Here is a 17653-nt window from a genome sequence, read left to right as displayed (position 1 = left end):
TGGGAGGGTTGCCCCGGAGAGGGGGGGGGGGTGCTTTACTTGGCTCATTGTGCTCTAGTGAATCCTTGTTGTGTGCCGGGCGCCTGCAGGCTGACCTCGGTCGTCAGGTGAACGGTGTTTCCTCCGACACAGTGCGGCTGGCTTCCGGGTTAAACAGGCAAGCTCAGTTTGGCGGGTCATGTTTCAGAGGACGCATGACTCGACCTTCGCCTCCCGAGCCCGTTTGGGAGTTGCAACGAAGAGACAAAATCGAAATTGTGAAGAAAAAGGGGGTTTTAAATTTTTTTTATAAAAAGCTACTCAGTGATTGGTATCATGTGTCAGACATTTTGATTTGGAACATGAAGCCGAAAAAACAGGTACAGTTATAGACATGGTTTACTGAACAATTGATTGGATCGGAAGTGGATGCGTCAGTAATATATATTAACCATGAACTGCAGTGCAGAACAGATCGATGGCAGCAGCTATAGTGGAACATTGCCTGGAGGTGCTGAACCTATTTAGTTCAAACATAGTGTACGTACACATCCAACAAACTTCCACAGGTGCAGGCAGGTACTAATAATACAATAGAAAAAATTAAGATGAATGCCTGCATACTTTGTAATCGAATCCAAATCGAAAGGAAACCCTGTTTGTCCTTTTGTGATGTATTGTTGCATTTCTGTGCATCTTACTGTACCTTTTGGAGACAGTGTGTTAATGGAGCTCTACCTGGAGGTGAGGTTTGCCAGTTTACATGGAACTGCATGTCAAAACAGCAGCCTGAGCAGGCTCTCTGGAGGGAATGTACTAGCAGGAGACGCCTGATAGTGGGTGGGTGGATGGATGGGTCGGTGTCTCTCGCTCTCAACACAAATGGCTTCATGCTTTATATCTTAGATGCAAGTACCAACGTATTCTCCCATTGCACTCATCTCATTGGAAGCAAGATGAAGTGTACAGTAAACACAGTGCCACATTGTAGGCCACTTTTTAACACAGATGATCCATCAGTATGTATGTGTGGGTGTGGAAGGTGAACTGATAAAATAAATGGTGTAACTCTTATTGTATATGTACTGCTACTCATCCAATACAACGCCTCCAGAAATCCAAAGTGTGCATCATATTCTCTGCCACACAGAGAGGAGAGAAAATATGGTAGATTGCACCTAACACATACTAATTGCGGTGCCCAAACATGACAACAAAAGTAAGCATGCTGAAGTTGAGGTTTGCATGAGGAATCACTTTGCTGTGAATAAATAGCTTCAAACAAACAGTGGCTGATAGCTGCCTGGTCAAACAGGACCACTCTCAATAATAGCGGCAATACAAGCAGTGAATGTAAAGTGTGATTCTAAAAGAAAAAGGCTGATGTGTTTACCTTGATTGAAGGCTTCTTGGTGGAAAACCCTCTGTACCAACCTAAAGAGAAACCAAAGATTCATAGTCTGTTCAGCTGGTTGATATGTCCACACACACACACACCACAAAGTGCTTTTTTTAGATGAAGGTAAAGTGAGTATACTATACAATGTCATTCTCTATAAACTGTTATTCAGCAGCTCTTACCTTCACTCTTCTCCAGGATCTGCACCGTCTCTCCTATCTCCAGAACCAGGGCCTGACATACTGAGCCCCGGAAGTTACAAATAACTGAGAAAAAATAAAAAGGGTAAACATTATAAACTTCATGAAGTTATGTCTGTTTCTGTTTTAGCCAACGTGTTTGTTTATGATATTGTTTATTCAGTGAATAGATATTACTCAAAGACTCAAAGCTCTGCTCATCATTACATCCCTTTCCTGTAAACAGAAACAGTCAAGTGCCCAGCCTAAAGATGAGATACTCTGTCCTTGGCTTTATCCTTGTGCTACTTTCCACGAGGTGCATCCCTCCCCATCAGTCATGTTTTCAAACAGCATGTGTTTTGGTTTGTCGCCGAGCTGTTAACAGCTTCTTTTTTTTTTTAAATAAGCCGTTTCCTGCAAACAGTCCTCGCAAAGGAGCCCCAGCTCAACCAACTGGAAACAGGCCCCCCTCCCTGAAGTGTGTAGGCATTTTAAAAAGGCAATTGATTCTTAAGCAGTCCTGATTTTAATACAATGTAAAGTTAAGTCTCCAAATATGGACCCTACAAATAGCACACATTCTGCTGCTAAACAATAGGGGTAAACGCTCCTCCATCATATCTGTGCATAAATCTTCAATGCTGAACTGAACTGTGTGCTGTCTGTGTGTTCTCACTGCAGCATAAATTCAACCAATGCCCTTTAAAGTATGCAGAGTACTGCTGGCTGAATCAAATACTGTGACTCAGAGAACATGATTAAGGATGCATTAGCGCCATCTTCAGGGGACCCGTACTATAGAGTACCACCTTTAATACCTCTTAAATGGTGCATCAGTCGAGGAGCAGAGTAACTTAACAGCAGAACAGAGATGTAATGTCTACAGGCCTCAGTACAAGGCAAACTTGTTTGGCGACGACAGGGCTCCATTCACGATTCCAAAACCCACAAATGGTGGCCCTTGGAGGAGAGTTCTGTGTGAGTCATTATGCTAATGACCCAGGCAGGGGACCCAATGAGTGGGGGGAGGGGAGAAGGGAGAGGCCAGAGCACTTGTTCGGTTTGTAGGAAACGAGCACTTAGTTCCTCTGCTACGGTAGCTATGGCAACAGATCATCTATAAAACTGTAGGGCTTTCTTCACTGTATAACTGCTGCAGGGATCTGGGCATTTAAAAAAAAGGCAGGAATATAGATGTGCTGCTGCTGCGCACAGGGTCCAAATCACAAGCACAGGGCATAGATCAGATGGAGAGAGAGAGAGAGAGAGAGATGGAGCGAGATAATCTGAACATATAACCATCTAAGTGACAAGAGAGAAAGACTTGAAGAGGGATCTTCTTGTCCCCTTCTCTAACTCTGCTTCGGGTCTATTACCAACCTGGCCTAAACATTCTCTACTTCAAAGTCCTTGTCTTTTAATGTCCCCTAGTTTGTGTAAGTTGCTTAATTACACTGGAACCATTATGAGACCCTCAGCAGAGTGCCCATGTCAGAACAAGATGGGACTGTTTCACTGGAGATTGTGGTTCTATTTCACAGGCTCTGTTGACTCTGCTCTTTACTTGGATTTGAAATATTCCCTTGCTGAAATGTGGATCCATGATTTATCAATATTCTCCATGTGGTGCCTCAAAAGTAATGCACTATATAGTATCTTCGATTGCATCACTATTCCCCATGTTGTGCCTCAAAAGTAATGCACTGTATAGGGAATTAGGTGTCATTTGAGACGCAAACTCAGAAATAAACAAGCAAATCTGCATTACTAAAAAGTATTGAACTCACTTCCTTTTCCATCTATCAATCAAAGGCCAACAGTATAGTTACTGTACAATGCAGCAATACAGGGAGTGACTGTAACAACAACAGTTGAGTTCAGATTCAAACTGAAAATGTTGATGTGCGAGTACAGTAGGGTGTGTGATAAATGAGACCTGGCAGAAGCAAGGCATTTCCACAATCAACAACCAGTGTGAGTAAAATAGTAGCCAACAGTGAACGGTAATGGCAGTGTTCACTCATCGGAAAACACAAGCCAAGACAGAAATGTACAGTAAAAGTAGTGAAGTGAGAGTAATATCTAAATGGGCAAAAGGAAAAATGTATGAACTATGTTAGAGTATTAGGTTGCATGAAGTGCCACTGTTGATGATTTGCAACAAACTGATGTTAGTTGAGGAGCCTGCTTATGATAGCTATTAAGTCTGAATATGGCATAACTGTTAGGAAGTTGTTCCTTAATTCCTCAACTTTGGAATTCAGATTAATCTTATTTTTGCAGAGATTCAGCTGAAGCCATTTTTTTAAAGGCAACAGCAGTTTATGTGGGCCCACAATGTACAATGATGGTAGGCAGATGCTGCAGTTTTGTGCTCCCTGCAGTGTGAAAACAGAGAAGGGCCACACACACACAAACCCACCCAACCACCCACACCAACAGAGAGAAAGAGACTTACTTACACACACCCACACACACACAGAAAGAGACTTGCCTACACAGATGACAGAGATCAAGGTTAAGTCAGTGTTGCTTTGTAAATTAGTAAGCCAATGTTGTGGAGTTACAGGCTCCTATCAGTCATCCTTTGTTAGGTTTGTAAAGTGAACAAGAGAAGAAAAAAAGCTCAGTTGAATTGATCCTTGCTTTTTAAAACAGTGTTTACATTGTTCACTTTTATATCACATGGATGTCTACAAAGCCTTTTTTATAGTTGTCTATCTATTCAACCTAGGTCTTTACAGTGTGTGTCCCTCTCTCAGTCCCCAGGCTAAATCAACCATGCAAATAGCCTCGTTCAAATATGCACAGCACACAAAATTATCATTACTATGCACCAATTTGTGTGGTCATCAAAATGACACAATGTGGGAAAAAAAATGTTTTATAGAACTATTCATCAAAATGAAAATCAAAGTAGTTTCTCTGGCGATAAGATAATGAACTCCAGACTGAAGTCACAGTCATCCAAGAATGATCTATCTATTCTTTCACCACAGACATACACATCACTCATTGTAAATATCGCTTAATGGAACATGGAGGTAAGTAGGTTACTGCTCTCTCAGTTCAGCTTTGATTCTGTGTTGATGGAAACATTTAGCAGACAGACAGCACACATGGTCAGGAAAACAAAGCTGAGAGAGACAGACATACTGTACTAGATTGTACTGTACTATGCCCTGAAGGGCAGTTTAAAGGGCAGCGAGCATCAAACCCCACCAACAAGAGTAAATGCAACTCTACATCTCTTTTTGGGGCAACTTCACATGAACTGAAGCAAAAGCAATGTATTTACATAGTAAATTGTTGACAGGGACAGCATAACAACAGTACACAGAGGGTGAGCATTGTTTCTGAGGAGGCTTTATGGTACCATAAAGAATGTACAGAAAGGAGTACACTAGCAGATGGATGATAAAGGGACAGTTCACACAAATGTTAAAAAATGACATATCCCATTCAAGTCACGGGACGATATCAGAAACTTTCACACATCGAATGAAATCATATATAAGCAACTTTGTTGAGCTTCACAATCAATTCTAGATGTTTTCAGATGATGTGCAAAAAAATGCTGATATTGGTCCCATGACTGGAAACAGTGCCAGGGACACTTAAACAAAGCACAGATTGCTGTCATACCTTGTCCATTGAAAGCTTGCCGGATAATGAAACCAATGTGTCATTTTGTAACGTGGGTGAACCATTCCTTTTAAACTGCGGCATCTTTACTTGCAAGATCATCTAAAACTACAGAGAAATACATGTCTTGAAGGACATCACATTACTGATGTACAATGCGTCTTACCCTTTCTGACCACTGTATGCAGTTCATTCTTAAATCTGTGATTGTTTTACTATTATTTAAGTACTGTATTGAATAGAAACTTCCTGGATGCTTTCAGAGCCAAACCAAAACATTACTGGTAGGGCTGGTGATCACAGTGAAGCGCATCACAGATTAGTTCCTTTAGCCATTCCAGTAATGCATTGTGACTAAGCATGCAGACCCCGGAGGTCCTGCTTCTCTCCTAGATTTCAGTAACCCTGTCCCAGATACTCAAATGGCAAAGTAAAAAATGACACAAGAGCCTTTTCTGTTTGGCCCAATGAGTCATGCTGTTCAGCATGACCTGAATGCACGCTCACTCAGACACACACCGCATCACTGGGCAGTTCTCAGGTCCTGCTAACCTAAGGACTTCTGCCACGTGAGTGCCCGAGTGCTTTTGTCAGATCTGATTTCAGAACAGCAACCAGATCTGTCTGAGTGAGCATGGCACCCATCTGCAGTGGAGATCACATGACTACTTGATGACCACGTTACCTTTTATTACATTTCAAAAGAGCAAGCACTCACGAACACATACACAGATGCCACCAGACACACATGCCGCCCACCTACATACATACATGACGCACGCAACACACACATACACAAATGTTTAAAAATAGGCCATATTGGACTAACGCTCAACTTTCTACTGATGAGAGCAGAAATCCCATTCATTCCAGAAGCGTTGTTACTCAAACTCTGTTTAACAACCTGCAGCAAAGGAGGTGATGAGTGGTTGTGTCCTCAGCGGGTTAAAACCATTAAGAAATGGTGCTTAGGGTACACCAAACTCTGTAATCCCCCTACCAATTGGACATTAGCTGTATCTCCTGCTTTACTTAATTATGGCTGTCCATTCATATTATTGTCCAAGATGTCATAGCTTCAAATTGCCATGACTTTCTAATTCACAGTTATATCGGAAGTTTACATACACTTTGGTTAGAGTCATTAAAACTCATTTTTCAATCACTCCGCAAATTTCTTGTTAACAAACTATAGTTTTGGCAAGTCGGTTAAGGACATCTACGTTGTGCATGACAAGTAATTTTTCCAACAATTGTTTACAGACAGATTATTTCACTGTATCACAATTCCAGTGGGTCAGAAGTTTACATAAACTAAATTGACTGTGCCTTAAAACAGCTTGGAAAATTCCAGAAAATGTCATGGCTTTAGAAGCTTCTGATAGGCTAATTGACATCATTTCAGTCAATTGGAGGTGTACCTGTGGATGTATTTCAAGTCTTACCGTCAAATTCAGTGCCTCTTTGCTTGACATCATGTGAAAATCAAAGGAAAATTAGCCAATACGTCAGAAAACAAAATTGACCTCCACAAGTCTGGTTCATCCTTGGGAGCAATTTCCAAACGCCTGAAGGTACCACGTTCAACTGTACAAACAATAGTTCGCAAGTATAAACGCCATGGGATCATGCAGCCATCATACCACTCAGGAAGGAGACGCCTTCTGTCTCCTAGAGATGAACGTACTTTGGTGCAAAAAAGTGCAAATCAATCCCAGAACAACAGCAAAGGACCTTGTGAAGATGCTGGAGGAAACAGGTACACAAGTATCTATATCCACAGTAAAACAAGTCCTATATCGACATAACCTGAAAAGCCGCTCAGCAAGGAAGAAGCCACTGCTCCAAAACCGCCATAAAAAAGCCAGACTACAGTTTACAACTGCACATGGGGACAAAGATCGTACTTTTTGGAGAAATGACCCCTGGTCTGATGATTTTTTTTTTTTTAACTGTTTGGCCATTATGACCATCATTATGTTTGGAGGAAAAAGGGGGAGTCTTGCAAGCCGAAGAACACCATCCCAACGGTGAAGCACGGGGGAGGCAGCATCATGTTGTGGGGGTGCTTTGCTGCAGGAGGGATTGGTGCACTTCACAAAATCGATTGTATCATGAGGAAGAACAATTATGTGGATATATTGAAGCAACACCTCAAGACATCAGTCAGGAAGTTAAGCTTGGTCGCAAATGAGTCTTCCAAATGGACAATGACCCCAAGCATACATCCAAAGCTGTGTAAAAATGGCTTAAGGTCAACAAAGTCAAGGTATTGGAGTGGCCATCACAAAGCCCTGACCTTAATCCTACAGAAAATTTGTGGGCAGAGCTGAAAAAGCGTGTGCGAGCAAGGGGGCATACAAACATGACTCAGTTACAGCTCTGTCAGGAGGAAGGGGCCAAAATTCACCAAACTTATTGTGGGAAGCATGTGGAAGGCTACCCGAAACGTTTGACCCAAGTTAAACAATTTAAAGGCAAGGCTACCAAATACTAATTGAGTGTATGTAAACTTCTGACCCACTGGGAATGTTATGAAAGAAATAAAAGCTGAAATAAAATCACTCAACTATTATTCTGACCTTTCATATTCTTAAAATAAAGTTGTGATCCTAACTGAACCTAAGACAGGGAATTTTTACTAGGTCTAATGTCGGGAATTGTGAAAAACTGAGTTTATATGCATTTGGCTAAGGTGTATGTAAATTTCCGACTTCAACTTATTTCTATATTGAGTTGCACTTGAGCCGTTGCATGTGGAGGTGCAAGGGCATGCCAATGTCAGAGCCACATGAGGGGCAGATGTTTCTGAACCAGAGTGAGAAGTGAATACAGTCATGTGTACAGCTATTGCCAACTACCATATCACCTCACTACCACCAGATACAACTGTTGGAACTACCTGCAAATCACCTGCTAAGTTTGGGAAGAGGACACAGGGGTGAGATACTGTATAGTGACGAAGACATTCACAGAGACGTATTATGTCCAATAAAAAAAACAAATCGTGGGCCTACGTGCAGGGTTTCACATTTTGTTCTAACCACCAATAACACGCGTGACTATCAGTTGATTAGCTGAATCAGGTGTGTGCACTGCAATGTTGCGCTTTCAAAATTGTGCCACCGGAATTGACAAACGCTGGTCATATTCGCTGCTTTCTGCGTTTCAGCACCCTGGACAGCGACACGCGGTTGGTTGAAGCATAATTTTCAGCACCGCGGACAGCGAAACGAAAAGGATGGCTGGTTAAATCAAAAGGAACAGTACACTGTGTGCTCTCAAACTGTTGCTTCTCTCCCGTTCTCCACCAATGACTTCTCTTTGTTGAACACAAATCAATAGTTCTGGAGTCTGGGTATTTATCGAGCAGTGCAGTGTGTGTTCTGAGCGAACTGATTCAACATGACTCATTCAAATCGCCAGGAACATTTTGCAGATAGTTCCAATACTCCTGATATAAATGACCCATTACCTCTGGGGCTACTAGCACTTTTCACAATGATTCGGCTTGAGCATTATGACATACTGGTTGGAAATCACAGATGGTAGTAGTAGTATTAGCTAAGTAGTCGTGGCGCTGTGTTACAAATGCCGACAGGTAAGCATGCGCATACTCAGACTCTAGGCTACACCTGTTGGCATAACGCTATCCCATTGCCCCCTCGTGGTTTCCAGTCGAATGCCTTTTCAGATAGGCATTGAAGAGCGTCAGAGCCTATCTGAACACAATTATTGACGCATTTTCAAAACATACAATGTAGCCTAGTATGAATGAATGAATGATAAGCATACTGTAGGACTGGGTTGTGGATGGCCACTGGTGATACAGGCATAGAGAGGTAGCATGCCTATACTAGGCGATATCATCCCACGCAATAACCGATATTTTACCTTTTCTTATTGTCAGGTTATCCTTAGCCATTAAGCACAGCTGATAGACTTGTGTTTTGTAAGCTATAGCCGCATTACAGGAATTTAAAACACTAGACATTGTGACTGTTTGATGCGAATACCTTACAGTTACATATAATAACCTGTATGACCAAACAGGATATCAAATCAAAGAAAATAATCCGTTTTGAATGAGAAAAGTAAATCACATTGAAAATAATTCATTAAAAAAAAGAAGACAAATAGCCAGATAAATACTGAATCGACTCACCAACTCCGATTTTTTCCTCTTCTGTCGGTATCCACATCTTGGGATTTTTGTTATTTTCCCACCTGGAGACCAAGCCTCATTCTGTCGATATCGTGGGAGGATGTGGCTAAATGAAAGCTATAGGAATATCCCCGGCTCTTTATGTATCGAACGGGACTAGGCTACAACTCGTTAGAAATATAGGCTATTATAGGCAACAACATAAAATGGACCACCAATGTCTTCGCCCGCGGTTCCTTTATCTCCCGGTCTGCTCTGCTCGCTGTGTATCCTAGTCACACAAGATGCAGTCTCGGTGTCCACCTACCCAATACACACGGTCATCTAAATCTCCAAACGCTATTGTTGCAGCAGCATCTCGATAGGAACGGATTTTTTTTTTTTTTGTTACGGTTTATTTATGTATTTCCAGGTTAGTCATTAGCCTGTGGTTCATTACCAAGTCGGATTCCCAATGATCAACAACGCCATGATATCGGGTCCCAGCGATTGGGTTGAGTCAGACGATAATTAACACTCGTGATATTGTCCGCCGGTCCAAACTGGTATTGAGGGGCAAGACATTTTCAGAAAACTGCTATATACTGTAAGATGCGCCATCTTCATGGTCGTCACATGACTCGTTTTGTCAATACGGATGTGTTAAGCATTTACAAATGTAATTTGACTGTCGGAGCGCAACTGCACGGCAATTGCATCCATCACTAATTGCACTTTCACTGTCATGGGAAGCCTAGCTTTCATTCTTCCTTAAAATTGAATCTTCAGCTCCTGGGCTAAACCAAGCTGTCCATGCTATTACATCAGTTACTGGAACCAAGACTGAGATGTGGTAGGCTTTCCTTACAGGGTCTGTCAAAAAATGGTTACAGAACCTCTATTGGTCTATATACACATTTAAAAAGGGATCTGCCAGGAGAATGTTATTTCAAATCAAATTGTATTGGTCACATGGCTAGCCGATGTTATTGTGAGTGTAGCAAACACAGTGCATTAATATCTAACAATTACCTAATATACACAAATCAAAGGAATGGAATAAGAATATATACACACAAATACATGCATGAGCATTGACAGAGCTGCATTGTTTCCTAGGAACGCGAAGCGAGGCGGCCATCTCTGTCAGCGCCAGAAGTTCAGTATATACATAGATGAGTAATGCCAGATATGTAAACAATATTAGTGGCGTTATTAAAGTGACTAGTGATCCATTTATTAAAAGTGGCCAATGATTTCAAGTCTATGTAGGCAGCAGCCTCCCTGTGCTAGTGATGGCTGTTTAACAGTCAGATGGCCTTGAGATCTAAGCTGTTTTTCAGTCTTTAGGTCCCAGCTTTGATGCACCTGTACTGATCTCACCTTTTGGGGTTGTAGCGGGGTGAACAAGCAGTGGCTTGGGTGGTTGTCATCTTTGATGATCTTTTTGGCCTTCCTGTGACATCGGGAGCTGTAGCTGTCCTGGAGGGTAGGTCGTTTGAACCCTGTGATGCGTTGAGCAGACCGCACCACCCTCTGGAGAGCCGTATCAGGCAGTGATGCAGCCCGACAGGATGTTCTCATTTGGGCATATGTCAAAGTTGAGGGTTTTAGGTGACATGGCCAATTTCTTTAGCCTCCTGAGGTTGAAGAGGCGCTGTTGCGCATTCCACCTTCTCCACTGCTGTCCCATTGATGTGGATAGGGGGGTGCTCCCTCAGTTGTTTCCTGAAGTCCACTCTCATCTCCTTTGTTTTTGTTGACGTTGAGTGAGGTTATTTTGCTGACACCACACTTAGAGTGCCCTCATCTCCTCCCTGTAGGCCGTCTTGTCGTTGTTGGTAATCAAGTCCACTACTGTTGTGTCGTCTGCAAACTTGATTGAGTTGGAGGTGTGCATGGTCACGCAGTCATATGTGAACAGGGAGTACAAGAGGGGGCCTATGTTTAATGCATATTAAGCAATCAGAAATGGAAAAAGGTTAACTTAATCTTATAGTCTATCAATCAACATACATCAATCACTCAGTGAGTAGTAGGCTATTCCTCCCATCACATTGTCACTATTGTTCCCCTGGCTTATGGATGACATAAGTCATGACAAACTGGTAGGCTGTGCTCAACAACAACAAAAAAACACTTGAAAAACAATGTAACTGGGAATTAAAATGACATGGCCAGACTCCAAAATGTCACAATAATGCCTTGTGATCTGAAGGGTGGCCTTTTGTATCCCCCCCCCCCAATGGTCCAAATGTGGAATCCGTATACCCTTGACGATATCATGGACAGCAATGGTTTGAGAACATTCCATGAATTAAGACAGACCATTCCTTTTTCTAGATTTACCATTTCGGTCAGCTATGCTGGCCTATGGAGTCCCTTGGGAAACCCAACTGCCTAACCATCCAATGAGGAGATTTATAAATAAATTCTGGGCTCCCAAATGGACGGTTATAATATATTAACAACTTTGGAAAAGCTCATTTGGAGTTAGCCATTAAAAACAGAGGTGTTTTTCCCTACCTTCACCACCTGGGGCAGCCTTTCAGCAAGTCCAGGACCCAGTTTCACAGGCCGAGGGTCAGACCCAGGGCCTCAAGCTTAATGATGAGCTTGGAGAGTACCATGGTGTTGAAAGCTGAGCTTTAGTCAATGAACAGCATTCTTACATGGGTATACCTCTTGTCCAGATGGGACAGGGCAGTGTGCAGTGCGATGGCATAGTCTGTGGATCTATTGGGGCGGTATTCAAATTGAAGGAGGTCTAGGGTAGACTGGGTAGACTGGGTTAGGGACAGATTGAATATGTCCGTAAACACACCAGCCAGCTGGTCTGCGCATGCTCTGAGGACGTGGCTAGGGATGCCATCTGGGCTGGCAGCCTTGCGAGGGTTAACACGCTTAAATGTCTTACTCACATCGGCCACGGAGAAGGAGAGCCCACAGTCCTTGGTAGCAGGCGAAGAAGGTATTTAGCTTGTCTGGAAGCAAGACGTTGGTGTCTGCAACATGTCTGTTTTTCCAAATAAACCATTTCCCAATATATACAGTGCCTTCAGAAAGTATAAAAAGACCCCTTCCCCTTTTCTAAATTTTTATACGTTACAGCCTTGTTCTAAAATTGAATAACCCATAATGACAAAGCGAACACAGGTTTAGAAAATTCAACAAATAAAAAAATCAGAAATACCTTATTTACATTAGTATTCAGGCCCTTTGCTATGAGACTCAAAATTGAGCTACGGTGCATCCTGTTTCCATTGATCATCCTTGAGATATTTCTACAACTTGATGAGTCCACCTGTGGCAAATTGTGTCAAGGCACAGATCTGGGGAAGGGTACCAAAACAATTATGCAGCATTGAAGGTCCCAAAAGACTCTTCCTAGAGCTGGCTGCCCGGCCAAACTGTGCAATCGGTGGAGAAGTGCCTTGGTCAGGGAAGTGACCAAGAACCCAATGGTCACTCTGACAGAGCTCCAGAGTTCCTCTGGAGATGGAATAACCTTCCAGAAGAACAACAGTCTCTGCAGCACTCCACAAAATCAGGCTTTTATAGCAGTGGCCAGACTGAAGCCACTCCTCAGTAAAAAAGGCAGATGACAGTCCGCTTGGTTTGCCATAAGGCAACTAAATGACTGACCATGAGAAACAAGAGATTCTCTTGTTTTAGGACACCAAGATTGAACTATTTGGCCTGAATGTCAAGCATCACGTCTGGAGGAAACCTGGCACCATCCCGATGGTGAAGCATGGTGGTGGCAGCATCATGCTGTGTGGATGTTTTTCCGCAACAGGGAGACTAGTCTGCATTGAGGCAAAGATGAACGGAGCAAAGTACAGAGAGATCCTTGATGACAACCTGCTCCAGAGCTCTCAAGAGCCTCAGACTGGGGCAAAGGTTTACCTTCCAATAGGACAACAACCCTAAGCACACAGCCAAGACAAAGCAGGAGTGCCTTCGGAACAAGTCTCAATGTCCTTGAGAGCCCGAACTTGAATCCGATCGAACATCTCTGGAGAGCTGAAAATAGCTGAGCAGCAACGCTCCCCCACCAACCTGACAGAGCTTGAGAGGATCTGCAGCGAAGAATGGGAGAAACTCCAAATACAGGTGTGCCACGCTTGTAGCGTCATACCCAAGACGACTTGCGGTTGTAATCGCTGCCAAAAGGTGCTTCAACAAAGTAATGAGTAAAAGGGTCTGAAAACTTATGTAAAAAAAAATATTAGTTACTAAGGGGTATTGTGTGCAGATCGATAAGGGGAAAAAACAATTTAATCCGTTTTAGAATAAGGCTGTAACCTAACAAAATGTGGAAAAAGTCAAAAGGTCTGAATACTTTACAAATGCACTGTATGTGTGAAATAATGAATGGAAAATATATGAATATGAAATGATATGAATTTAAATATTGTACCTAACTAGTTCGGTCTTCTACAATTACTGTACAATGTAATCATTGTTGCCCTAGATTGCCTCAAACATATCAGTGGGTTCTTGAATCCAGTCAGCTTACTGCATTCAGAATGGCAGAGGGCTCAAAGAATGTGGTCTTCCTGCCAGTACTGAAACCCATTAAAGTCCTTGAGGAAAATATATTTTGGGAAACACAACCTAATATTTTTGCCTTGAAAACCAGCACAGCTACCTGGAGTATAACATCATCCTCCTGCCGCCCTGGGTCAGAGCATGATATGCAGAATGTCATGCTGTACAGTGAGAACAAATATATTCCAGGTGAAATAACTTTACTGTACATAAAGATTTATAAAAATACAATGATCCGATGATTGAGTCTCAATGTTTGATGTGTACAGTCCTGGCCAAAAGTTGAGAATGACACAAATATACATTTTCACCCAGTCTGCTTCCTCAGTTTGTATGATGGCAATATGCATATACTCCAGAATGTTATGAAGAGTGATCAGATGAATTGCAAATAATTGCAAAGTCCCTCTTTGCCATGCAAATTAACTGAATCCCCCAAAAAACATTTCCACTGTATTTCAGCCCCGCCACAAAAGGACCAGCAGACATCATGTCAGTGATTCTCTCGTTAACACAGCTGTGAGTGTTGACGAGGACAAGGCTGGAGATCACTCTGTCATGCTGATTGAGTTCGAATAACAGACTGGAAGCTTCCAAAGGAGGGTGGTGCTTGGAATCATTGTTCTTCCTCTGTCAACCATGCTTACCTGCAAGGAAACACGTGCCGTCATCATTGCTTTGCACAAAAAGGGCTTCACAGGCAAGGATATTGCTGCCAGTAAGATTGCACCTATATCAAGCATTTATCGGATCATCAAGAACTTCAAGGAGAGCGGTTCAATTGTTGTGAAGGCGGCTTCAGGGCGCCCAAGGAAGTCCAGCAAGCACCAGGACCGTCTCCTAAAGTTGAGTCAGCTGCGGGATCGGGGCACCACCAGGACAGAGCTTGCTCAGGAATGGCAGCAGGCAGGTGTGAGTGCATCTGCACGCACAGTGAGGTGAAGACTTTTGGAGGATGGCCTGGTGTCAAGAAGGGCAGCAAAGAAGCCACTTCTCTCCAGGAAAAACATCAGGGACAAACTGATATTCTGCAAAAGGTACAGATTGGACTGCTGAGGACTGGGGTAAAGTCATTTTCTCTGATGAAACCTCTTTCTGATTGTTTGGGGCATCCAGAAAAAAGCTTGTCTGGAGAAGACAAGGTGAGCGCTACCATCAGTCCTGTGTCATGCCAACAGTAAAGCATCCTGAGACTATTCATGTGTGGGGTTGCTTCTCAGCCAAAGGAGTGGGCTCACTCACAATTTTGCCTAAGAACACAGCCATGAATAAAGAATGGTACCAACACATCCTCCGAGAGCAACTTCTCCCAACCATCCAGGAACAGTTTGGTGACGAACAATGCCTTTTCCAGCATGATGGAGCACCTTGCCATAAGGCAAAAGTGATAACTAAGTGGCTCGGGGAACAAAACATCTATATTTTGGGTCCATGGCCAGGAAACTCCCCAGACCTTAATCCCATTGAGAATTTGTGGTCAATCCTCAAGAGGCGGGTGGACAAACAAAAACCCACAAATTCTGACAAACTCCAAGCATTGATTATGCAAGAATGGGCTGCCATCAGTCAGGATGTGGCCCAGAAGTTAATTGAAAGCATGCCAGGGTGGATTGCAGAGGTCTTGAAAAAGAAGGGTCAACACCGCATATATTGACTCTTTGCATCAACTTCATGTAATTGTCAATAAAAGCCTTTGACACTTATGAAACGCTTGTAATTAAACTTCAGTATTCCATAGTAACATCTGACAGAAATATCTTAAGAAACTGAAGCAGCAATCTGTGAAAAGTAATACTTGTGTCATTCTCTAAACATTTGGCCACGACTGTACTTACAGATTCTTGCAGTCAGTTTGCAAATGATTTGTAATTATGTTCTGGCCCCCCAACACTCAGCTAAAGAAAAATAAAACCAGCCCGTGGCTGAATCTAGTTGATGATCTAGTTGATGATCTCTGATCTAGCTTGACATTTGATTCCTATTCCTACTGACAAAAATAAGAACTGATGTTAAACATAATTATATTGTGTTGACATAATTGGCTAGTGACAGCCAGTGAGAGAAAATAGTATGGTAGAGTAGCGAAGTATATTCTGCACCATCTGGGAAAAGCAAACCTGGTATTTTAGAACCTGTAACAGGGGCACAAGAACATTTTAAAATTAAAACTAACTTTAAAACATTAACCAAACTATACAGTGTGATTTTCTGGCTCTACTTTCATTGAAGTTGATACATAGAAGACATCTAATGAACACCTTGATTGAAAGACGTTTTACAGATGTTATTGTACACAGTAGTTTAGTACCGTTTGCCCTAATAAGATTGGCTGAGGGAGTGTTTATCCCCCTGTCATACACACGTGCAAACAAGACATACGCAGATAAAATCTCTTCGGTCTCCCTCTCTCTTACACACACACAAAATTCTCTGCTCAAACATAACAGACAGACACTATAAGCTACTCTATTATGGGCAGACACAGAATCAGTCCTCCATCCCAAATACTATATTCACACAGACAAGATAGCCTCTGCTTGTAACATCACCCACAGACAGGAATACATTTATTTTTCTATCTTAGACAAGATCCTGCCTGTTTTCAGCATAACACAGACATCTCCCATGCACTACTCTAGCATGCTCATACAGACCAATACCTCATACACGCACACATTTTTAAATCACTTTTAATCAAAACAAGGTTGTTTTTAGAATGTTATGATTCCATTCTATAATTATCTAAGAACATTACATAATCCAATTTAACATATGGTAACCAATGGTGATGCAACAGCACACTACTGAATTAGCTGATTATATAGCAAATAGCCCATGTCTGTAGACAGAGCATATAGTCTACAATAAATAGTAAGTGAAGTATGAAACAAATGTGTGTATTATAATATCCATAAAATTGTCTTAAATTGGGTATGACAAATGACTAAATCTTTAGTACATTTCTGAGGTATATTCTATACGTTTATGTTCTGGTCGTGAACCCCTGGCTCCTACGTAGGTTAGAGATGAGTGAACTCTTCCATCACAGCAACTGAATTATAGCTTTTGGGTGCATGATGCAGGTCATATATGTTCACACCAGGGCCGTTAATCTCTTAATGTCAATGGGTCAGGGTATTCCAATTTAGGCCTAAAGATGACAGCGCTCAATCTTTAAATTAAATGGGAGCAAAAATACTTTTAGATACATACTGTACAAAACATGATTCTTATGGCTCGTTAACAAGAGCGCCTCTAACAAAGAAATGAAGAGAGGCAGAAGGAAAATAATGAAATCAAAACTAGGAAAAGATCATGATTCGGGAAGAAAAATCATGATATGTTGGCAATACATGCGAGACCATCCTACATTTGAATCTTGACTGTCTCGTTAAAAAGTAGCAGAAACTGAATAATACAGCTGTGCACAATTTAATACTTACCAGGAATAACTTCTAAAACCACCCTCCCTTCCACCCAACAAAGTTCAAGGTCAAAACCATAATCCAAACAAAACACACCTCAGCCAAAATACAGTGCGCTTGTTTTGCATAGCCGGGGGAACAATTTTCATTGTTTTGTTTTCAATGGTATCCCTATAACCGGCAGTTTTGAGGGTGGGATTCTGTGTTTTCCACCAGGCTCCTAAATCGCCAATCAAGTGCCAAATTCACCCACCCGGACACCCCTTAATGCAAAACATGTGCACCCAGTGTCTCTGCATTATTGACAGTCAGCAACTAAAACATC

General features: G+C 42.1%; 1 protein-coding gene across 1 annotated transcript in view; it reads right to left on the bottom strand.

The window, feature by feature from the left end:
- LOC139416249 (dedicator of cytokinesis protein 3-like) overlaps positions 1-9810 on the bottom strand; it is a 58398-nt gene extending 48588 nt beyond the window's left edge. The window contains exons 1-3 of the mRNA XM_071164684.1: positions 9371-9810; positions 1561-1644; positions 1373-1413 (exon numbers count right to left, since the gene is read on the bottom strand). Coding sequence (XP_071020785.1) covers positions 1373-1413; positions 1561-1644; positions 9371-9407 — 162 coding nt within the window. The 5' untranslated portion in view covers positions 9408-9810. The remainder of the gene's footprint in view (positions 1-1372; positions 1414-1560; positions 1645-9370) is intronic.
- Between the last annotated feature and the right edge of the window lie 7843 nt (positions 9811-17653).

Source organism: Oncorhynchus clarkii, chromosome 9 (assembly GCF_045791955.1).
Source record: "Oncorhynchus clarkii lewisi isolate Uvic-CL-2024 chromosome 9, UVic_Ocla_1.0, whole genome shotgun sequence".
Taxonomy (NCBI): Eukaryota; Metazoa; Chordata; class Actinopteri; order Salmoniformes; family Salmonidae; genus Oncorhynchus; species Oncorhynchus clarkii.
The sequence above is the reverse complement of the archived record's forward strand: the minus strand, read 5'-3'. Positions and strand labels throughout refer to the sequence as shown.